Source organism: Crotalus tigris, unplaced genomic scaffold (assembly GCF_016545835.1).
Source record: "Crotalus tigris isolate CLP2741 ecotype Arizona unplaced genomic scaffold, ASM1654583v1 scf7180000018081.1164505, whole genome shotgun sequence".
Lineage (NCBI taxonomy): Eukaryota > Metazoa > Chordata > Lepidosauria > Squamata > Viperidae > Crotalus > Crotalus tigris.
The window spans coordinates 853,821-878,504 of NW_024096813.1; the positions used below are offsets into that span (position 1 = coordinate 853,821).

The 24,684-nt window shown below is 37.9% G+C and overlaps 3 protein-coding genes across 3 annotated transcripts; 2 read left to right on the plus strand and 1 right to left on the minus strand.

Moving 5' to 3' along the window:
- Positions 1 to 376: 376 nt before the first annotated feature.
- Positions 377 to 5,800, minus strand: LOC120309862 (transmembrane protein 247-like). Its single transcript, XM_039347476.1, has 4 exons — positions 5,639 to 5,800; positions 4,575 to 4,805; positions 2,061 to 2,396; positions 377 to 807 (listed from the first exon to the last, which is right to left on the minus strand). Exons 1-4 carry the CDS (start codon positions 5,639 to 5,641, stop codon positions 580 to 582), a joined length of 798 nt encoding a protein of 265 aa, XP_039203410.1. The 5' UTR covers positions 5,642 to 5,800; the 3' UTR covers positions 377 to 579.
- Positions 5,801 to 7,398: 1,598 nt separating this feature from the next.
- LOC120309860 (golgin subfamily A member 6-like protein 2) lies at positions 7,399 to 13,609 on the plus strand. Its single transcript, XM_039347475.1, has 3 exons — positions 7,399 to 7,506; positions 11,388 to 12,479; positions 13,522 to 13,609. Exons 1-2 carry the CDS (start codon positions 7,495 to 7,497, stop codon positions 12,465 to 12,467), a joined length of 1,092 nt encoding a protein of 363 aa, XP_039203409.1. The 5' UTR covers positions 7,399 to 7,494; the 3' UTR covers positions 12,468 to 12,479; positions 13,522 to 13,609.
- A 3,935-nt stretch (positions 13,610 to 17,544) lies between these two features.
- On the plus strand, positions 17,545 to 24,080 carry LOC120309863 (transmembrane protein 247-like). The gene is made up of 3 exons (XM_039347477.1): positions 17,545 to 17,680; positions 19,641 to 20,030; positions 23,679 to 24,080. The coding sequence occupies exons 1-3, from the start codon at positions 17,678 to 17,680 to the stop codon at positions 23,859 to 23,861; spliced, it is 576 nt and encodes a 191-aa protein (XP_039203411.1). The 5' UTR covers positions 17,545 to 17,677; the 3' UTR covers positions 23,862 to 24,080.
- Positions 24,081 to 24,684: the final 604 nt, after the last annotated feature.

Sequence of the window (24,684 nt, forward strand, 5' to 3'; positions counted from 1 at the left end):
CAGGGGCACCAATTGCTACCCTGCAACAGGTAGCAAAATGTTTTGTGATATTTATTCTAAAGAGTACATCCCTATTCCTTTCAAATATTTTGGACTGCGGTGTCTTGGATTGGTGGGAGCAACATTTCAAACATCTGGAGGACCTTTTAGATGGCCTTTTCTAATTTAGTTTTTCTTCAATTCTATTCTACTAATGCAAGTGCATTTTGTATGGTTGAACTTCATTTGAAATTTAATATTTAATATCAGATCACCTTGAGCAGTCTACTTTAAAAATAGTTCTGCTTGCAATACTTTTTTCTCAAAGCATCAATGTGCACACACATTTTTTTTAATTCCATGTCAATTTATTAATATTAGAGACTGACTGCTCGGATGGAGGACAAGTCTTAAAAATCCTTAAAGGGGGGGGGGGAGAGAGAGCAGGATATAACATTCAACAAAGAGGATACCATCAGATCTTTCAACAGCCAAACCAAAGTCTGCATTCATTGTGCACACTAAAAAACTTTAAAGAGTAGGGGCAAAGAGATGAGATACATAAACTTCAGGGAACCATATTTCTCTTGTTTCTGTTGCTTAGAGTCTGCTGCTGTTCCAAGGTTGTTTTTTTCTCTGTTTGTAATCCATGAGAATCTTCAAGAAACCAAGATACAGCAAAATGGCATAGCAGAATAAGTGATGCTTTGTAATAAAATAAAAAACAAGCTCCCTTACTGTGTAAATAACATGGATAAAGATGAAGCAGAAAAAAAATAGGGCATACTGGTTCTGGGGCTGGAATAATTCATGGAGCTGTTGTCCAATCTGCAAGTGAAAGGAACACAAAAGAAACAAAGGAACACGGTGAAGTTGTTAACAGGCCCATGCGTCTGAGACAAAATTCAAAAAACTGAGCAATACAATTTGTAAATATCTGTATTTCCCTAATGTGTAGCACACTATACCTGGAAGTTAAACTACACCTGATATTTATCATGTGTACATGCAAGCATTGTCTAGTCTGGCCACTGCTAGGTTCTTTCTCCAAATTGTCTCTTCCATTGGCTGAAATATTCAAGACCTCAAAGATGCCAAAATAATAGACCCAAAGGTAATCTTCTCAAGATCTCCCCTATGTGTCATTTGCCTGATAAGCTTTGTTGAAAGAAGCCACTTAGAAATACTTTGGTTAAACTAAATAAAAATAAAAATAAAAATAATGTACTGCATCATAACAGCATCTCCTGTGACCAGACACTAATTGTGATACTATTTCCACACTTTCATTTGCCTCCTTTACTTACTTCCTCCTTTTTAAAACCATCTTTGCATCCAAGGATACACATCTGCCTCTGTTTGCATTCTCAAATAGCAAGCAGTAACTTTAATAACAAAAAAAAAATGTATCAGCTAGCCTTGGGATTTTGGCATCTCAGCCATTCCCCTTCACATTGTCTTTCCAGTTCAGTCAATCCAAAGTCATGTCCAAGAGGAAGCGAAGAAGAATTAGTGACAGCCCTCAGCAGAATCCTTCTGTTCTTTCCAAACTGGGCCAAAGCAATAGCAATACAACATCTACCAAAGAGGAATCTCCATGGGAACATGGAGATGGATCCCATCAAAAATCAGAAAACACTAGCTTAGTTCCCCTTTTCTTGGTTTTTAATGCCGCTTGTTTCTGAAAGTTCATGCTGGAAATTTCTTGAGGCTGCCTCTATTGTAGAAACTGGAACTGCTTTGTTTGTTAATCACTTTTTCCTGAGAAATTGCAGAATTCTTTACAGCAGCCTTCCCCAAGCTGGTGGCTTCCAATCGTGATGGTTTCAGTACATTTGAAAGACACCAGATGGAGGTAGGTGCATTAAAAAATGGTCTATCGTTATTAGGATAATAAACAGTGCCAATACAGATTTGTAAACATAGGTTTTAGTATGGAACTAAGCAACTGAAGATTTGTATAGCTCAATACCAGCAACTTAACAATGGTTAAAAGTCTATTACTGTAGATGAGCCAGTATAAATCTAGTTTTTATTTTTATCAAAAGGTTTCTTTTTGTCTGCTATGCCTTCCCACTTACTGATTGAGATGAAGCCTTTTGCCGTAGCTGTTCCATTTTTTCTTCATGCAGACGTCGCTTTTCATTATCTTCATGCCTATATTTTAGCCTAATCATGGCACCATCCAACCTCATCTTCTCCAAGTCAAGATCAGTGGTTGTGATCTGTCTTCTGTTCAGATGACCCATTCTTTCCAAACTGCTGGCCTCACCTATCCTGGGGTATATTTCTGGTGGCATAGCATTGCCCTCTATTTGTGTGGTGATTACCATCTGCTCTGCTTGACTCTTATTGTCTAAGATTTCTGTCATATCATCAGGAAAGTAGGAAGAGCCTGGAGACTCCCTTGCAGCATCCTGAAAATAAAAAGTATCGCTTTAGTCTTTATGTTTTACCCATCACATTCAGCCACAAGAACTAAAGAAAGGATCTGCAGAATTACAGCAGGGCCAGTTTCATCCATGTTTTCTTTTTCTCATTAGCTGACCAAACTTCTCTGTCAAAAATACAAACAGAGTTCATTGGCATGATCGGATACTTCCAGTGGGTGAGATAATGTAACTTTCCAAGAATAGTGAGTTATTTTCAGCTAACTGGAAGCAAAAAGGAAGTTTACTTCAAAACACTTTTTTATTCCATTGCTGCAAGAAGCAGGTGAGGTCTTCTTGTATTAAACAAATATTAGGATTCTTTGCTGTCTTTTGCTGGTTTTTAAAAAACCCCAGCTAGCAATAGGAAATAGATTGCCTAATCTACTTTTTAAAATGCATCTATTATTAATTACTGTGGGAATAAATCCCACTTCCTGGGATCTGAGAAGAATTTCTTTATAAAAGGAAAAATATAGGGAAATGGTAATACATTATCTCTTTGGCTGATGTTTATTATTTTTATGAATTTATAACACCAGCATGCATCTTTGTTTGATAGCATGATACAGTCTGTTCATTGAGGGCTTCTGTAAAGGAAGGTACGTACTTCATGGCCACAGAGGCTAACCCTACTTCCTATCATCAGTAGACCTGACATTATACTTATTTAGAATATGTATGGAGCATCTTGGTTGTTTCAGGTCCTATTTTATGTAAAGGAATAGCATAAAGCATAAGAACCCATCTCATGCATGCTGAATGTAAGCTAGTGAAGAGTGTAGGAAAAAGAATATAGTAAAGAGCAAAGGAAGAACTGCCCAGCAGATATGCCTTGTTCCCCTCTCCAGATGTATAAGGAAATCAGATCAAGTACCTAAACCACTTCCTAAATAAAGCTTAGAGATGTCATTATTTTGTTCTCTGGGGTAAAAGAGATACTAATCTGGGGCAGGAGGATCATTATGAAAGGATAACCCAATGGTTACAGAGACCTGGCTGAGAAAGGAGAAGGCAACTAACTTCTCTCACTGATGCAGAAGTCAAGCTGGAGGGCAGGAAGGCAGTGTGGCTGTTATCTATAGGAATTACATCTCATTGACCAAAAGCTCCACGCAGCAAAAGCTGCTACTGAATCCATACTAGATTAAAATGAACACAGTTGGGTCCCAGGAGCCAAGTTTCCAGGCATTTTGTTGAATATATTCTCACTGGAATGTGGGCTGGTTATCTACCCTGTTAGCATTTCAGACACTGGTTGAAGCAGACTTTTTCCAGAGAGCATTTAGGGAATAACTGGAATTGTGTTTAATTGTTTTGAGTTTAATTGTTGTCTATACATGATTATACTATTCATGTTTTTATTTTTGTTATATTTGTTTCCTTTTAACAATCCTGTAATCCCATGCATCAGAGTGGAGTCGGACACCTGAGATGCCCCTCCTGATGCCTACGCGGAGTTCACAGCAGATATTCTTTGTATCCAGAGACAGAAATATCTGCCGCTACCTCCTAGGATCAAACTCACAGCCTCTTGATTCTGAGGTAAGAGTTCCACTTCTAGGCCACCATGCCTTTCTTTTATTTTTGTTATATATCTAGGAATTATTATGTTGTTCAAAATTAATTAATTAACTGAATCTGATATTTTTCCTATTTTGTTGTCATGTTTGGGGGGCCAGAACACTATAAAGATATTGCTTGTACACTGTCTATTCTTCTGTACAACAGCCTTTCTGACTTTCTCATGCCAAAGTTAGGAGAAGGATAATTAATAGAAACAAAAGCTACCAAACCATTACTTCAAGTAGGAGATGGGAGAATGGTATGAAGACCCAAAGGATTTCTGGAACAGAAATTCTGAAACTCTCTGCCATCCATTCATCCATGGACCTCATCACCATTACAAATATGTTATTCTTTTATGATCTACAATAGACATGTCAAACTTGCGATGTCACATGATCTCACGCAATGTATCGGGATGGTTTTGTCATTGCCGGCAATGGGGTGGGTGTGGCTTCCAGATGATGCATCCAGCCCATGGGCCGGCAGTTTGACACCCCTGATCTACAAGAAGAGATGGCCCATTGCCTAATGGTAGGGCAGAAAAAAGGGCAAAATGAAGACTTCCCTCATCCATCTGCCACATTTCTTCTCACTTACCATCTTTTCCTTATGCTTTTTAGAATCTTTAATTGGGGTTATCTGCACAGCAAACTCAATTCCTGCCTGCATGTCCTTGAATTCTACATTGCCTCCTTGATAAGAATATTCAGACCCTTCCAGATTACTAGTATGATCCAGATCTGCTTGAATCTCCTTGTCTGTGTGGTGCACGGACTCTGTCTCAAAGTTGGAGAAATCAGAAGATGAATGGGGTTCTCTGGATATTTCCTGAAACAGATCAGATATGATGGAGGACTTATACAGTATATAACCTAATAGAATAATAGATGTAACTCTTCTACAGGAATGAAAAACTTTGGGTATTCCTATCTCCTTCTTCATTGTCCTGCTGGCTGAAGCTTCTGAGAGACTGAATTCTGGAAAACCACAGATTCTGTATTCTTCTTTTATAGGAATTATCCCTGAATGTGTTGTAATTGCCAAAGGGGGTGCAACAAAAGTAATTAAGAAAGTGTTCCCCAACTGCCTGTCAACCTGTCAGTTCGAAAGTATAAAAATGCAATTAGATAAATAGGTACCACTTCAGTGGGAAGGTAGCAGCGCTTTGTGATGTCATGCTGGCCACATGGCCATGGAAACATCTTCAGACAGCACTAGCTCAATGGCCTTGAAATGGAGATGAGCATTGCCCCCTAGAGTCAGCAATAACTAGCGGAATAAAATCTGCAAGGACTCCTTTACCTTTGCCTCACCTTCTTTCTATTTTCCACCCATAACTACAGAAAAAGAAAAGGAAAGGAAAAAAACATCCCTTCTTTTTGGCCTGTTGTCAGCAGGGCTCTTAAATATGTGGAATGGTTTACATCAGAACTCTCCAACCAATTCACACTGTAGACCCAAGAGTTCAATAAGCTATTGGTTTAATCTTCCCACCAATCTGAAAGGGGCATACAAGTTTTCAGCCCTGCCTGTCTTGAGTTTATGTCAAATTTGCAAATGGGTGCCATTTGTATAATACAGTGTTTCTTATGTTTTATTTAATTATTTGAAACACTCTTTCTCAACAGGATTAAACTCAGTAATGTATTAGAATTTCTTACCATCGCAGATCTATTCCCAATAAGAAAAGTACATCTGTTTCTGATTTTAAGGCAACAGCCTCTATTGTCCTATTTGCCCCATCTAGAAGACCTAAAAGCAGCTGCCCTGGTTTAATACACAGATGTGTGCGCTCACACTCAAACTCAGGCCCTGATTCTCTCCTAAACTGCCACAGTAGTGATGTCAAAAAAGTTCTACACTGTGATGACAGAATTTTCTGGTTGCCATAACAGTTAAGATAAAGTGTTGCTAAGGAATCAAGTGTGGATTCCAGTCAAGATGCTCACATCTCACCAAAGGAGTCTTTTTATATTTTGTTGAGAAGGACTAGAAATGTATCAGCAGTCTGTGATATGGCTCACACAATGTGCTGTGCTGGCTGGGGAATTCTGGGAGTTGAAGTCCATACCTCTTCAAGTTGCCAAGTCTAAATTATGATGATGTTTTAGAGTTTTTAGATTAAGTGTAGCTACAGTGTAGCTTTTTTCTAATATACTGAATAGTGTCATATGCATAACAAACTATAGAAACATTTCTATACAAGCTTTTCTGTATAGGATTTTTAACTGTCTCATTTCCTCTTCCCAAAAGTATTCTTATCCCAGATTTGATATCTTCAGTCTCTTAGACAGTTTTAGTATTTTCATTTCTTGGGCTTCCTAGTGAGCTTAGAGAAAAGAACAGAGAAAATCACTTTTTCTTGAGCTGGGAATCCCAGCACTCTTGTCCAGCTATCCTTGATTGTATCTGAACTATCCTTTCCAATTGTTCTATCAACCAGTTCTCTTTGCAGAAAACTAAATAAATAATCTTGTGCACTCATGTTGGGTCCTCACCTGCAGAGACCCCCTCATGGATTTAGCATGTCCACTCCATACAGCCCATGAATTTAGCACATGAACACAGCCCATGAACACTAAACAATGTCCAGCTACCAACAACAATCTCCTTTACTGTTGAATACTCCGGCCCTTATATTTGCCTCAAATGGTGTGCCTGCTTTCAAATGTCTATGTGATAGTTTGTGTGGTGATGGAAAGGGGAGAAAAAACTTTAACTTTGAAACCTTTTTGTAACATCCCATATGCAAGGCACATGGGATATGTTGTTACCAGGAGAATTACTATCCACCCTAAAAGACAGAGTGCCTTGGAGAAATCACATTACTCTTCCTGAACCATGGACATCATGAAGGGAGGAAGGAGAGTTAAAAACTATCAATGACATTTTTTTAATTATTGCTGGTGTCAGACTACATAAGCAAGGAAAGAGCACACTGATGATTTTGTACACATTTCAGTTTTCCAAAGCTAGATCTCCATTAGGCCTGCTGCATTCTTACTGGGAAGTGGAGTCCACAAATATCAACCCTTGGATCAGAGTCTTTTTCTGCTGTACCATAACATCATGTTCCAGACTGAAAGAGGAATACCTGGTGCTAACTTGTCATTTCTTTTTTTCCAAATTGTATAAAGGCAAGCAGGAATTAAGCTGGATATACTCAGTCTCAGATTCCCTTTGCCTTTCTTCAAAAAGCAAGGTTCTAATTCAAAAACATTGACTTTCCTACAACAATGCTTATTTTCTGATAACATCTGTCTGTTTAAAAGACTCTCCCTCCCCTTAATAGATATGGTTAAGCCCCTCAAGTTGCCAGAGGTGCAGCCAGAGCATGAAGGAAGCTGAGTCTGGAAGCTTGTGACATCATTAAGACAATTAGCCTGGAATGTAGATTTGAATAATCTGGTTTTAGAAACCAGGAGAACTGGGATCTGACTGAAGGCAAAAGGACAGATTTAATTTAATCTCTAAACACAGTGTTATCAAGCTACTTATATCTCTGACTCTGGTATCCATGTTCTCCATGGTAAGAGCCTAACCCTTTCCAAAAACGTTCAAGGCACAATTTGCTCACTTTATCCTCACAAGAGTCCTGCATGGTAGATTGGGAAGATAAATTGGGATGGGCTTCCCAAACGTTTCTCTGAGATTCATTGAAAATATAACGGATTACAGTTTCCTGACATTCCTCAAGGATTTTAGCTGGTTTTATTATTTCTATTCCTTTGAAAACCAAGTTTATACATTTCATGTTTTATCTGATCTTGCTTTCTCTGCTTCCATGTCTTCGGTTTCAAGCAAAGTGGATGCTGCCTGAGAAAGCTTGAACCAAAAGATTACTATTCCAGCATCCTTTTCCTCCATTCCTCTTTAATTGTTTGATAGACTAAAGAGTATTTTTAAAGTTCTCCCATATCTCCTGTCTTGCATTGTAAATCTATTGGATCTTGCCCTGCCTTCCTGGGCAGTCCAGTAAATCATTGCCCTCTTTTATCTTTTTTTTAAAGTTAGTTTTTTATCTGCCTCTCAGAGGATTTTCATGTGATGGGAGGGCTCAAATGTTTCAGTGATTCTGGGATTGATTGCAGTGGTACGTAATCTTCTGTTATGGACACCTTTGCCTATAAGATCAAAAGGGAAGGTTAAAGCTAATGGTAATCCATAATAGGAATGAGGGCAGGTGGGACTTTGCAGACCTAAAGAAGGAATTCCAAAATCAAACTAGGAAGATGACAATGCAAGCTCCTTTTGTACTGTTGTCAAGGAAACAGTATGGACATGGCTGGAATATTTAGACAAGTTTAGGTGCCGGATTATGAGATTCCCAGATCAGAATGTACTCCTGGGCAAGAATATCCAATTTTCATAAGTGGATCTGGAGATGATGACAAGGCCAGATCAAAGCTGCAAGGGAGTCTTATCACTGATGGTGGCAGTATTAAAAATTTGCCATACAAAGACAAGTTAAACTGAAACATGGAATATATAAACATGAGCTGAATGTGACAATGTCATATGGACCATACTAAATTGGATAAATTAGGGGTGATTTAACTTAGCTGAATTATGATTACATAATATATCATTCAAGTCATGATAATATATAAAGAAAATGGAGTGGCAATAATACTCAAAGGGGAAATCACTCTGTGCTCAGCTATAATTTGCTCAATAATAGGCTCAGACTTACATATGCAAATGCATGGATTACTACAGAAGTAAAAATGTAGATAATGTTTTTTTCTTGAGCTCAGTAATAAATAAAGATGAACAGTGTGCTGGAAAGGTAAAGATAAGGTTAATGCTAGGAAGAAAGGATAAGAATATTTGTAACATAAACAAAAATCGAGTAGCTAAAGCAATGCTATTTGTAATGATAAAATACAGCTATGAAAACATAGGCATTGTAAAAGTACTGTGTGAGATAAAGAGGATTGAATTATAGATCTGAGGGTGGCTACACAAAGTACAATGGACTGCAAGAGGACATAATCAATCAATCCTGACTAAATAAAGGCTGATTGCTTCCTTGAAGTAAAGATCAGCAGGTAGAAACTCATATTCTGGGTATGTTATATGAACAGATAAACACTAAAAAGATGATGGTACTTGACAAAGTTGAGGGAAGTCAAAGGAAGGGGAGACAGCAAATAAAGTGGCTGGGAAGTTTAGAGATTACAGGGTGCAGTGGAAGAGCTACAGATTATTGCTAGAGCCATGTCCAATTGATGAGAATTTGTCCATGGAGTCACTAGGGATAGAAGGCAATGGCATTAACTAAGAAATAAGTTTTTAAATTTATTTTATGGACAAAGAGGGTTAGATTTTATACCACCACTACCCCAACAATCTCAAAAAAAGATCCAGGCTTTTCTTAGTCATTTATACGTAATTTCCCCATATTTCAGGTGCAGAAATCCACAGGCAGTTAAAAAAAAATACAGAAATCTCTGGCCAGTGATTTCACCTGGCTTTCTGATGCACAGAAGTGGTACAACCATATATGTTAGCCAAGTATGTTAGGCTCATCTTCACACACCCTTAATCAAGTTATGAATTATACCTTCGTAATCATTTTCTAAAGGCAGTAGTGAATTATTCCTTTCTATTATATAGGTGTTTGGTGATCAGCTACACCCACCTTAAGCAAACGTTTGGTAAAAATGTTCATAAGATTAGCTCTATATCTGGCCTACAAACAAAAATTCCTTTGACGTTTTTTAATATTCTCACTTTTCTGCCACTACTTAGTGAAGGTCTAGTTTTTTGTAGTCCAAATACAGTAGTCCTATATAATATGGATCCCCAATTCCTGCTCTGTGGACCAGCACCAGTTCGCAGCATGCCAGAAACTGGGTTGCGCAAACAAGTGAAACCACGCCCCCTACAGTCAACGGAAAAACCTCTCTCCACGGAACTGGCCCCTGATGCCCAAAAGGTTGGGGGCCGTTGCTGTATAACATGCTCTAAAAATTTCAACTATGTTAACAGAAACCAGAAGTTTAGGACTCTGTGGTTATGTTTCCCTAATAGTAAAGGAAGGAACTCTGGTCTCAGAAGAAACCATATAACCATATAATTTGCCAGAATATCTAGAAAGATCCTTCTATAGCAGCATGGAAAATTCTGAATTCATGTAAACTGCCCCTAAAAATTTGTGTCCTTCAACTTGTTTCTTCATTTCACTTAACCTTCATATGCAGAGTTTGCACCACTCCAGGATTAATTGTGCACCTTTGTGATTCCACAAGAGTGACACCATTTGGCAGCTCAGCTAATTTCTTTCCAGCTCAACTCTGCAGATCAAAATAATGCAGATCTACTTTTCAGCTGAAATTCTGGAGCTCTATGAAGCTTTGAAGTGGGATATACTCCCAAGGCAGAAGCTCTCATCTCTCAACTCCCTCCCCTCATAGAGCCATGGTTTCCTGATGCCAAGATGTGATTATTCACCATTCTTTTACATTGTAAACAGATTTATGATATCATAGTTGCTTTCCCTCATTTCAGTGACGAGAGCACTGTTTAGCAAACTTCATTCATTTATTCATTCATTTAATTAGTTAATTAATTTATCAATTAATTAATTTATCAATTAATATCTATACCATCCATCTTGCCAAAGTGATTTTGAGCATTTTACAGCCAATCATTTAAAAAATAATGATTCTAAAATGAGAACTGTGGTATTGTTAGACACTTTTCATGTATTCCCATTGACCATCTGGAAGGCTCAGTTCCAGATGTGAGGTTATTAGTGATTAGAGGATGGCTGTAGTAAAGACAATTGTGAGCCAGTCTGAAAGAATTTCTGGGAACTGAAAACAGTGCTGTCGGAAGAGAACGGCACTGATTTTTTTTATAGACATTCATCTTAGTGAAACTACAATTATTATTTTTTTTCAGTCTATGGGTTTTCTCTTCCTTTTCTTGTCCTTTCACTCTGTTTACTTTTATTGATGCCATTCCTCTTCCCTAACATCTTCTTTTATATCTTTTCTCCATTTGCACTGAAAATATATGGTGAAAAACCAAGTGATCTACATAGCTTGTTTGTAGATATCTGCTCTTTCACTGTTTCTCCACACTTTTCATGATGAGTTTCTACAAGTGGCATTGTTAAGAACTGGATATTTTCATTTGTTCAGAATAAAATCAGTTTGGCGTGAAACATAAAAACATTTGAATGTGTATTGCAAGGTAGGAAAACCTTTTCTTTCATATATTACTCAACTATAATTTCCACCCATTACCACTGCCAGTGCTGTCTGGAGTTACTAGAAATATCTGGAGGGCCACAAGTTCTCCACCTCAGATATATAGAGAAAGACCCCTCCCAAGATAAAGTGTTAATTAGGCCATCTCAGAATGTATGCATGAGGCCCCTCTCCCTTTCTTGTGTTTTAGGAGGTCAGTGAAGATATGCCAGTGTGTCCTGCCAACCTCTCTGTTATGACTGATAATCTGGCTAATGGAGATCAACAGATGCTCTTAGAGACCCTGCAGCAGATAGAAATCATAAACACTCCTTTGCCATTAGTGGCAGTTGCCAAAAAGGAGAAAAATGTCCACAAAGATGATAAGTATGACTATGCTGAGGAACAAGAACAACAAAAAGCCAGGCACACACAAACCCATGAAACTGACAGTGAGATAGAGAGGATGCGGTTGGATTTTGAGCTGACTGTACTGAAACGGCAGCATGAGGAGAATGATAAGCAACGGCTGCATGAGGAAAAGATGGAGCACATACGCCAGGAATCACCCTCCAGGAGTGGTGCTCATGTGGAAGAAGAGCAATTTGGGGGTAAGCTGGACCCCATTACAGAAATTGAACTGGAGAAGATGCGCATGGAGTTTGAACTGGCCAAACTGAAGCACATCTCTGAGGAGAATGAGAGGCAGCGACAACATGAACAAAAACTGTATGAAGAGAAGGAGAAACAGAGGCAGCATGAAGAGAAGATGGAGCAAATGCACCAGAAGCAAGGAAACCTTCATATAGTGAGCCAGAAAATATCTGGGTGTGGCCCAGCAGAGGCCACAGCTGAAACAGCTTCTGTGGCCTTTGCTGAGATCGGTAAGATGAGGATAGAGCTCCAGCTGGCTTTGGAGGTATACACGCCAGAGATAAAAGAAAAGAAGCTCTCCAGAGAGCAAAATGGGCATCAAAAGATTCCAAAACGTGAACAACAAGTGGGGACCACCTCAGAGGTAAAAAAAGCTGAAATGCCCCCAGAGCAACGGAATGATGGGGTGACTGAACACCTGGGCCTGCAGGTGCCACGCATTGTGGTCAATGGGGCAGAGTCCCATTGGTCAAGCAGCAGGCTGGACTTAGCCATCGAGACTGAATTGGAGAAAAGGCGGATGGAATTTGAACTGACGAGGCTGAGATATGAGCATGAAGAGAATGAACGTCAGCGCCAGCATGAGCAGAAAATGGAACAGCTGCGTCAGCAAGTATCACTCAAGGATATAGCATAAGATATACAGGGTGTGAGTAAGAAAATGAGGGCCTGTGATGCCTATATTTTGCCATCTTTACTTGGGGATCCATGTACTCTGATCAAGAGGAGGATGGAGAATGATAAATAATACAATTTTCCAATGGGGATGCTGGGATTAGTGTCCAAGTGCCATTTGGTTTGAAATGAAACCCCACTAGGCATTTGTTATCTGTACAGTGGTCTCTCCTAACCAGTGCTTTTTTTCTAAAAAAAAAAAAAAAAAAAAAGGTGCTGGAACACACACAGGTCATACAACCCGCCTTGCCTACCCTACAAGGTTCCATCCCAAAAAGGTGCCGGAACTCCGTTCTGAGCGTTCTATGAGAAAAAAAAGCCCTGCTCCTAACTAATAGTTAACTAACTTAACTATTGCATGTTAAGAAATTGTCTTTGGGAAAGCATAGATCAAAGCTAATTCAGAGCTTGGGAATGGATGCAAGAATATACAGGTAGTCCTTGACTTACAACTGTTTGTTTAGTGACCATTTGAAGTTACAGTGGCACTGAAAACAGTGACTTACAACTGTTTTTCACAATCAAAATTCAGATGCTTAACAACTGATTCATATTTATGATGGTTGCAGTGTCCTGGGATCATGTGATCCCCTTTTGTGACCTTTTGACAAGCAAAGTCAATGGGGAAGCCAGATTCACTTAACAACTATGTTACTAACTTAATAACTGCAGTAATTCACTTAGCAATTGTGGCAAGAAAGGTGGTAAAATGGGGCAAATTTCATTTAGTAACAGAAATTATGGGCTAAATTGTGATCATGCCAATGCCTAACTGCACTGTTAACTTAGCTGGAGCAGTAGAAGTCTAAATCAACAATCAGCAGGAATCCAATAATATTGGTAGCATTGTAAACCCTAGTTCACAAAATGGGAATTTAGCCACACGTACACCTCACAGCTGCTTGCTAGGTTTGAGTCAAGGGGGGGTTTTCTCTTGAATTACAATGTGAAAGGAGTTGAATTTATAGGTACCTCTCTGTGCAATCTAACACATTCATTCTTTTTCATCCCTACAGTGTGAATGAGGAATCCATGTAATTACTGCTGCACACCTTCCCTTTAAGAGGCTGAGGTCACTGAGGTCACTGTTCTGTATAACTATAATCCTTCACTTTCAATTGTGGAGGAGCATATTATAATTTATTGAAATACTCTGCTGTCTGTGCATTGTGTTTTTCTTCATTAAATAAGTATTATAGAGTGTCTTGGAAGATAAAACCTTGGCTTCAAGAGGTGATGTTTACCTCGTCAAAACTGTTTTTAGAAGTTTTATGGGGAATCAACTAATTCTGTGGAACTGCATGCATCAAATTGTAATCCAGGCTCTCTGGAACAATGTTATATGTCTAGAGATGCCATAATGAAAGCATAGGTTTCCTATAATGTATTATTTGATTTGTATCCAGCTCCTACAACATCTTCTTCTTAGCCTATTCTATCTGTGTTATCATCCTGTTCATTCTAGTAGTGATAATCAGTAGATTTAAAAGGCTGTACTGATCTTAAAAATATCATGACCAAACATAGACATTCAGATGGTCGGTGAGAAATATTGCTGATCTTAATCTAGTTAGATCACTGAGAATTCTAACCAACGCCTGCTATGGATGATTCATGATCAGTTGTTTGATTCTCATGGGATACAAGTATTAGAAAATAAATAAATAAAAACAAAGAAATAAATGAATGAATGAATAGCATAAGTTTGTGGGGAGGGGGTGTATGATTTGACATGTGCATAGATTAAGACCTCATCTTTGACCATTTTAGTGTTATTATTGCTAACAGAAATGTGACTGTATGTATTCATCAACTACAGGGGAAAAGATCAGTGCTGGTCATCTGTTGAAAAGACTGGGGCTTTTTCCTCCCTAGTGTCCCTTAGTGAGATCCAATCATTGCTGTGTGGAAGTAGAATAAGCTGCCTGCATAAAGTTATCTTGTCCTGCTCGCCTCCCTTCTAACATAATATGCAAGGTTACTTTATTTATCGAGATTCTCTTCTATTGTTCTATCATTTATCTCCTCATCTGTAAAGTGGTGTATTAATTATTATTCTGGTTTATTAATCAGGTATCTTAACGAGAAATGAACTGTGCATTGGGAAATCCAGCTCCAACTTTCAGTTTAACAGTCTTCTTGCAGCAGTCAATGTCAGTCATTGTACAGACAATTGAAAGGCAAAGCTTTGAAAGAAAATTTCAGAACATTACTAATAGCACAGTGGCAAGTTGACTTGTATTTCTAGCATGCTAAGCATGTGCAACAATGAAACAAAAATGGAATCACAGGAATCAACACTGCCTCCTGTTGGCTATGTGTGGTGTTTGGTCGTTTTTATGGATGATATTTAAAATTCATGCGAAATTGTGTTAAATTGCCTCTCCCACATCTGTTTTTGAGTAAAAGCCACTAGAGCAATTGGTTTTGTAAAAATCTGCTTTATTCAAAACTACCATTAGATAAAAAGCTAAAAACCTGTTCAAAAAATACATTTCTTCATGGTCAGAGATAATACTAACTACTAGTCGTGTACATACAACAATTTCTAGAAAAAAGAAAAAGAACAGTTCCATCCCAACTCTATTAATGTACAATCAGTGAATTGAAAAAATTCTGCACATAGATATCTACAAATAGCTATTCTTTTCTCTGAAATGTTGAAAAATGATGACCTGGTATATATGAATACAGTGCAACGAACATCACATGCAGTAGAGGATATTTCCACTGTGATTGGTAAAATCATCACAAAACAATATACAGAAAATTGGTACAATGACATATTCTGTGGTTTATAGAACATAAATGACAATTGGAGGGCCACTGTGGTATAGTGATTTAAAGCCCCAAGTTAGAAACCAGGAAATAGCCAGCTAGGTTGATTTGGGCTAGTCACTCATTCTCTGCCTTAAAAAAGGTCAGGGCAAATGATTTTTGAAAATCTTGCCAAGGACCTGTCTGGGCAGTGACTAGGTGTCAAAAGTGACACAAAGGCATGAAAAAGAGGCCAAGACAAAACAGAAAGATGGACATCCTTCCAATGGTGATGAGTTTTTAGGCTAACAACATCTGGTCTAACTAACTGGCAAGCTAATTTTCATCAGCAACTGTGGCTAGGCGCCCCAACTCCCCTCATCCCATTGAAACAAGAGGTGACTGACTACACTCACTGTCTTCAATGTTTCAGGCTTTGTCCCTTGCACAGGAGGTCCCTGCTCACTTTAAAAATGATTCATAAATTGTATTATGGATTTTAGCCACAAACCACCAGTCTCTGCTATTTAGCCTGCTTTCAGGCATCAAGGCAAGCCTGACATTAAAAAGAAAGGGGGAGGGGGGAACTACAAAGTTTCCTTAGTTCAAGGAGAGGATTGCTTAAGGCACAATGTTTTTTTTTGACAAGTTCCCACAGATATCTAAAAACATCCAGTCTGCATAAATGAATAGCAAAGAGGCACCATGCTTGCACTGCACTGTACTGAACTAATTTTCAATGTTTTGCCTGCATCCCCCTCATACATTGGGACCCGGATCCATACTAGGGGTCAGTTAGGGTTATAAATCAGAAAGAATTTATTCTTCCTCATATCCTAATCTGCAGATGAAAATGAAGAAGTCAATAAGATGGCATAACTGTAAAGGTTGCACGGGAGAAGAGGGAGAGTGGCAGAAGGAGATTATGATGATTAGCTAAGTTTAGCCATGCAGAACCTAGATTTTACATTAAATTGAATCAAGTTCACAGTGTACCTAGTTCGGTTGCAACAGCTGTCCTTTTAATGCAGTGGCAGAAAATAATTCATGTCCTGATTTCTGCTACCAAGCATAGTTTAATTCAACCTTCTCCAAGCTGGCGCCTTCAGATGTACAATATGTTACTGCATCTCTCACTACTCTTACAGGGATTGCAATGATAGGTGGCAATGAAATAATCTACTCATTCAAAGCCCTTCAGATATGCTGAGATTGCAATTTCCACAATTCATGACCTTGGAGACCAAGACTGAGAAGACTGAAGTAGTCTAATGCCTCTAGATTGTGTTAAATTGGGAAAATATATAGTACTTCATTTAATGGCACTCAGGTGAATAGCCATCCCTGATGATTGGCTGGCCTAATTCACCTACTATATAATTTGAATAAACCACAATTGATTGGGTTCATAGAACATGGTAACTCATAAACTATGGCTTACAAATCACACTGGCTAGATGTAGGCAACTTATTAACAGACCAGTAAATCATATTTTTAGTATGTTTTGTGAATTCCTTCACTGTATTTCTATCTGAAGTGCTTGCAGTTTAGTGATAAGGTATCTTTTTACACTCCTGAGTTGAAGGTATGTTCTCCCACATTCTGAGTCAGTAGAAAAAACTTGTAATTGCCAATTCCTGATATTTTTTTAATCTCTGTGGCCTCTATTTGGAGCCATGGCATCATTTTTTTTCCAAGGTAACAGATGAAAAAAGCCTAGCAGATGTTATAATATACATGAGGCTGTCCTTCCTGGACAATATTAGAACATGAGGGAAAATATTACTTTTCATACTAGTATAGCTAAAAACTGGTCTGTCGCTCTCACTGACTAGGGACAAGATGAAGGTAATGTCATGGGGATGGAGCAGGAAAATAAATGTTGTCAGGACAGGTTTTTCCATTATTAGATGAAATATTGAAAAAGCCCATAGCAAGTAACCTGGAATATGAAATTATTTTCCTGATAGATTTCCTCTTACCCACAGAAACCTACGGAAGAACATAATGGGATTACTTTGATCTTATTCAAAAGTGATAGCATAATGACTTTTTTTTAAAAAAGGGGTTTTTTTTACTTTTGATTATAGTTAAAATTACCCTGATTAAAAAATAATATTCAGTCACCTTAACATCATACCAAACTAACTGGGTAAGCCTATCATCTATGATACAAAGTACTCTTCCATGGATCCCTGGGCCAATTGTAACAATAGGCAGGTTAAACATCACAGTGTAGAATCTGTGACATCAGCTTGACAGTTGGATCTGTAAACTTGGCTTTCCTGTGAATATATTGTCAGAGACAACAGTTAAAGATGTACAGGATGGAAAATTGAAAACTAGTGAAATTGAAGGCAGCTCGTTGCATCTTCCAGCCTTTGTATTCTTACTTCCTGCTGCCTAAATTCATCATGGTAAGGTTTCTACTTATTCTTGAATAACAGACAGTGAGAGCTTTTCCTTCTAATGCAAACATGGGGCCTAAAATCCTAAATCCAGATTGGGATTTCAGGAGGAACAAAGGGTTACACTCTTATTCTTCATACAGAGAAGAGCAACAAAGATGATTAGGGGACTGGAGGCTAAAGCATATAAGGAACGGCTGCTGGAATTGGGTATGTCTAGTTTAATGAAGAGAAGGACGAGGGGGGACATGATAGTAGTGTTCCAATATCTCAGGGGCTGCCACAAAGAAGAGGGAGTCAAGCTATTTTCCAAAGCGCCCGAAGGCAGGACAAGAAGCAACGGGTGGAAACTAATCAAGGAGAGAAGCAACCTAGAACTAAGGAGAAACTTCCTGACAGTGAGAACAATTAACCAGTGGAACAATCTGCCTCCAGAAGCGGTGAATGCTCCAATATTGGAAGTTTTTAAGGAGAGACTGGAAAGCCATTTGTCTGAAATGGTATAGGGTTTCCTGCCTGAGCAGGGGGTTGGACTAGATGACCTCCAAGGTCCCTTCCAACTTTACTATTATTATTATTATGGTCAATTAACATATTACAGCTAGTTTAACTGACATTACAGCTAATTACATTGATGGGAACGCTTCCCAAATCACAGTTTTAACATCAAGAGAATAAAAAAACTCAACAGTGAAGAAAGGTCAATCAACTCAATAGGTCTTTTTAAATCAGGCATGCCAAACTCGCAACGTCACGTGACATCGCACGACGTATCGGGTGGGCGTGGTTTCAGTATGATGCATCTGGCCCGCAGGCCGGCAGTTTGACATGCCTGCTTTAAATAAATGGATGTTCCCTGGAGGAACAAAGGGATCAGATCAACATTTCATCACCTGAGCTACACCACTGAGAATATCCTTTCTTGTGTACCTAATAAACATACATCTGATGTTAAGAATGACCCATCCCTTAAAAAAAAATACAAAAAAATGTTATATACAATGTTTTAGCTATGCCAAAATTTTGAAAATAATAGGCAAATGTTATGTATAAACTACAATTTATATAATGACATCGTTTTCTTGAATCATTTTTTTTGCTTGCTTAAAAGAGAAAATTAAATAACTTATTAATATTCAATTAATAATTAATAGTAATGTGCTTAAATAATTCTTTACTGAAAAACAGCACAAAATTCCCAAACTCTCTAAATGGTTCAAAATTAACTGATATATAACTTTATAAACAAAATCAACTTGTTTTAGAAAGAACTACATAATTTAGAAACTGAGATTGTTATATGAATTTATGGAATAACAATTTTCATGATAATGCAGACTTTTTACAGTTACAACTCTACCAATTTTCATATTGTTTTTCTTCTTTTAATCATTAACTACCTAGTTGAGGTAGTCCTCAATTTACGACCACAACTGAGTCCAAAATTTCTGTTGCTGAGACATTTGTTAAGTGAATTTTGCCCATTTTATGACCTTTTTTGCCACTGTTGTTAATGAATCAGTACAGTTCCCCGTTGACTTTGCTTGTCAGAAGATCACAAAAGTTGATCACATGACTCCCTGGGACACTGCAACCATCACAAGTCAGTTGCCAAGCATCTGAATTTTATTCATGTGACCATGGGGATGCTGCAATGGTCCTAAAGTGTGGAAAACTGTCATAAGTCACTTTTTTCAGTGCCATTATAACTTTGAACAGTCGCTAAATGAACTATTGTAAGTCAAGGACTACCTGTATAGGGTTTTGAAAATGATTTTCCTTTCCTTGCTTACACTAAATTAAAATTAATTTAAATAGTCATTATTATTTAAATTATGATAAAATAATTGCCAAATCACAGTAACTGTACTGTAACTGGCTTTGTTTTTGAATTATTCAGAGTGTTGTTTTCATGTTGCTTTATATAGCTAGTCCATTAAACATCCCCTATGTCCATATGTTATACTAGGAGGACAACCCTGAAAATGTGTCTTCAGCGGCTGACAATGCAACTGAGCAAACAACAGGTCCTGATGATTTGACTGAGCCACCTTGTACACCTAATGATGTGACTGATCCATTGGACATTAGAGACGAAGAAGCGCTGATGAGGACAAAGCCACAGCTGGGGCTGAGCAATCTGCACTCTGGCTTGGTCAACAGAGAGGGTGAAGTGGATGCCTGGCTTCAAGAGGAGCAATCAAATACCAAGCAGGTCAGTAACTTGGCAACCCAGCTGGAGAAAATGCGCCTTGACATGGAGCTCGCCATGACCAGATACCGTTACGAAGATAAGGAGAAGCAGCGACAACATGAGGAGAAAATGGAGGAAATGAGGTTGCAGTCACCATCAGGACAGGTGAGGCTGGCAGATAAAAAGAAATTCTAAGACGATCAACAGAAAAGGAAATTGCCACATTGTTTTCGATTTAGAAACTGCCATTTATTTTTATGGGTTTCTTCAACAATCCTTGTCTCACTTCTAGTAATCTAGGAACCATAGATGAAGGGATCTTTGGAGAGATACTGTCAAAGTTAACTGCCATACCTATTGTGGAACTGATTGACAAACCAGACTTTGCAAAAACTAGATCTCCTGACATTTGTTAAGAACATTATTAATGCTAAAGATATTAAAATGCAATTGGATTGAATAATAAGCAGGAATAGCAATAGGAAAATAGAATTAATCAGGAAAAATATTAGGGGCATATTGCATACTACAGCTAGTATTTCACTTTTTCTTTCCAATTAGGAACTCAGGTCACAGAACTCAGGCAATGTAGATTTGGCCATAACATTTGATTTACTCCTGCCCCATGGGAAGTGGGGCAAGCAATACCACCTTGCTATGTCATCAAGCAACTGGGTCACTTTGCACAGAGTTATCATTTTGCTTGTATCAAATGCCTACCTTTCTTGCTGCCTATTGCATAATAAATTTAACCTTTTCACTTATTCCCATTCTCTAATTGCTAAGAAAATACCTGTCTCCTGCTGGTTAATGAGCAAGTGTTGAAGTATACCACATTGGCTAAGAATAATTGGGAAATATTAAGTTTCTCTTTGTGACTGAACAACACAAGTTAGCTCAAGAAAGTTCTAAACCCATTGCTTGGGGTAAGGAAGAGTTTAATGTGGACTACCAAGTTGAGATTGTTCAAACAAGAAGAGGGGGAAAAAAGTCACTGTTAATAAACAGACCTGTTTCCACACACACTGAAAAATTTAGAGATACTCCTGGCTACTCAACCCAGGTTTGTCTTTGCCTGGCTTGATAGCTGTATTCTTTCCCAGGGAAGATTGATCTGGCTGCAGCTGATAAATATCAACTTTCTGGTTAGAATTCTTCAATTGTTTTTGGTGGAGTTGCTCCTGAAAAACCTTCTGAAAACATAGCTGGAACAAAATCATCATGAAAGTTGCTCTCAGGTGTGCAGTGTATGTCATGTATTACAAATATGCAAAGCTTTCCAACTTGCTTTCTGGCTGGATTCAAGATGGCAAATCATGATGTAAGCAAAAATGATGACATACATGGTGACATCATCAGGCAAATTACTTACGTACTTGATCTTAGTGTCTGGTGCAAATGAATATGTCATGATATTTTAGTGAAGAGGGCATGCTTGGTACATCATTTACCCCCTTGACCTTCTCTATTAAACCCAATGAATGCAGCTGTGGTAAAAAAATGCCTGACCTTTATTTAAATTATTTATAAATTCATTAACAATGTCAGGGAAGGCTCTAAGATAAACATCCAAACTCAAATTCAGTTGACTGAGTAGAGTATCCATCAACAATGAATAAAGATATGGACTTCAGGATCCAATCTGAGATGATCACTGGGACCAGAGGCTTGTTCTTCCAAGCTTTCAGATTCATGCTGGAGCCCATCTTCAGAGAACTTCTCAACCTCCAGGATGAGACATATCCTGGAGATTAAGAAGTTCCCTGAGGCTGGGTTTCAGCATGAGTCCAAAGGTTGGAAGAACAAACCTCTGGTCCTGGTGACTGACTCAGACTGGATCCTGCAACATTATCCTGAGACACATATATTTGTCTTCATTCATGAAATATATGGATTTCTTAAGACAAAGAGCAAGATAATTTCATTTCCTATTACATATTAAAATACTGGCTGATGTGGCTATGAAATCTTTAGTACTAAGCATGATACAATGCCTTTCATGCATTTGAAAGAAACTTACTAACTTAGGGGTTGGGTAGACTATTCAATGCACCCTTCCCTTCCAACATTTTAAAGCCATCTTCTAGCATGTGCTGGATGTATCTGCTTTACTTTGTCTAATGCCAAATTCAGCCCTATCAAATGAAACAGTATTGGTGTAAACGTGTTGAAGTACATAAAAACAGAATTAAAGATTCTTAATTAAATGACTGAGCAGTTCTGAAGCATAATTTAGAAATGTAGGAACCATTAAGATAATGGAGTTACCTGACTAACATACTGTATATGGTATGAACATATTCTTCATCTGCTCTTTACAGCCAACAAGCAAATAGATACAAAACTAATCATCCCCAAAGACAACTGCAGAATTTAGTCTATTCATGCATTAGTTTAAAAGGTCTTTCACTGTCAGTTTCTTAATGTAATTAAACAATTATGGAATACTTGTCTGGTTCTAAAAATATTCTGAGGATTGAATTTGAAAGTCATATTAAAATGATATTACACAGGCATAATCAATTATGACATTCATGGCTTACTTCCTAAGAGAAGCTGACTTGCACTCCATCTTTGGAAATGATATTCTGAGTGGGATCTATGTTAGGATTGCACTGTTAAGTACATTAAAGAAAGGGAAGTTACTATCCTCCTGATTTCCCTGAAGTGATTTATTTATCGCAGGAGGCCTTGCTGAAAAATGCAAGAAAGGCCACTTTCCTACAAGCCAGAACTGGTGGGACCACAAAATAGACAAAGTAATAGAAGGCAAAGTGGCTAAAGTGCTCTGGGACTTTAGGCAGACACCTGCCATGTAACATCCCAGACTTAACAATTCTTGATAAGAAAGACAAAGAAAGTCTGAATAATGGACTTTGCAGTACCTGGAGACAACAGAAGATAAGAGAAAGGATTGAAGAAAATCACAAAACATCATTTGCCTGCAGGCAAGAATTGGTGGAACCATAAAATGGAGAAAGTCATACAAAATGAAGAAGCTAAATTGCTTTGGGACTTTAGAATTCAAACAGACAGGCACCTGCTGCATAATATCCCAGACTTAACAATTGTCAATAAGAAAGATTTAAAAAAGGCTGGCTAGTGGATGTGGCAGTACCTGGAGACAGCAGAATAGAAGAAAGAACTAGAGAAGATCACAAAATATAAAGACCTGCAAACAGAAATAGAACCACCATTGCAGAAGCAAGCAAAGGTACTCCCAATAGTAATAGGCACTTTGGATGCAATCCCATAACAACTGGAGCACCATTTGAACACCATTGGCATTGACAAATTCACCATCAGTCAATTGCAAATGGCAGCTTTACTCAGAACAGCTTTACTGCGACAGTATCAGTGACACCTTCAGGCATCTACAACTGCCTATCCCAGATTCTTGAAAAGGAATCGATAGGTAGAGAAAAATGCCAAATCCAGTCTGAACATCTGGCTGACTATGCGATGAACCATAATAAATAAATTGCACTGAATTTAATGAGATTTATTTCTGAATAAGATAGAACTGAGTTATCAGAACTGTGGAAGAAACAACAGAAACTAAAGTTATAAATCATAATTATGTAAATTTCAACCAGAATAAACCCCATATTCCGTTCTTCGGCTTAATGTTAAGCAGTAAAAAAAAAAGAGGCAATTTGAATCAGACAACTTAAGTATTTTATAACAGAAATAATGTAGAAAGAAATAAAGCTGCTTGTAAAGAAGGCCAAAAATGTACCTTTGTTCTTTGTATTTTCAGGGACTGATAGGCTACGAAAGGTAACTGGAATGTCGTCTTTCTTTTTTCCACAGGTTTCAGGAGGTGGCCGTCATTTTCTCTTACCACATGATCCACTTACTTTATTCTTATACTGTTTCATCTTCATACACCTCATCTATATAGCAAAAGAGCTTATCTTCTTTTTCTTTAAGAAGCATGGGATGTTTGCTATTGGTGCTGTCCTAATATTTGCAATTAAGATATTTTGGAATTAGAGTTTTTGATCCCTGAGGCTCTCTTTTCATAAGATCCTGACAGCAGCCATGCCTTGCATCTGAGCACTTCATGGACTTAATTGAATGTAACCTTCTTATCTCCTTATCTGATGAATAGAAACTGTAAGCCCTTTCCTGCAAGAGCTTCGTCAGCTCTACACAGTACATGTATATTCAGATCTACTTTGTACAATGCAATAATTAAAAAATTGACAGATATATCATTGAGTTTGAATAAATTATTTTAATAACTGAAAATATGGATGGCCTCAAATCTAATCTCTGTTTCTTTTTCCCCAAAGTTCACTAACCTCTTTGTAGTAGTTCTCTAAATAGAGATGCCATTTTTAAAAGCTATCTCAATTACTGTATCTTTTGATTGCAATCTAACTTTACAAAATGAACGCAGGTCTGTTTATCATTAGAAAACACATATGGATTTAATTGAGTCAGCTTTAAAATAACTAGGAGCAGATTTATCTCCCTTTAAATTTAACATTCAAAAATGCAATCCTAAATGAGTTTATGGAGAGGAAAGCAAAACAGCAGATTTCCTAGTATGTATTTAGTTGCTTATTTTTCTATTTATTATATTTAAAATAATGTCATTGAAAATTGATAGGCTTTTGCAGGGCTTTTTTTCTCATAGAACGCCCAGAATGGAGTTCCGGCACCTTTTTTGGATGGAACCTTGTAGGGTAGGCAAGGCGGGTTGTATGACGTGTGAGTTCCGGCACCTTTTTTTTTTTTTTTTTAGAAAAAAAGCACTGGGCTTTTGTTCTATCAGTAGTTCCCATATGTATGAAAATTATCTGTGGTTTTT

Excerpts from the sequence above, each read along its gene's own strand:
- LOC120309862 (XM_039347476.1), bottom strand. Across the intron at positions 2,397-4,574 it reads AAAAGCATAAGGAAAAGATG|GATGCTGCAAGGGAGTCTCC; the intron begins GTAAGTGAGAAG and ends TTTTATTTTCAG. Across the intron at positions 808-2,060 it reads AAAAGGCTTCATCTCAATCA|ATTGGACAACAGCTCCATGA; the intron begins GTAAGTGGGAAG and ends TTTCACTTGCAG.
- LOC120309863 (XM_039347477.1), top strand. Across the intron at positions 20,031-23,678 it reads TGCAGTCACCATCAGGACAG|GTTTCAGGAGGTGGCCGTCA; the intron begins GTGAGGCTGGCA and ends TTTTTTCCACAG.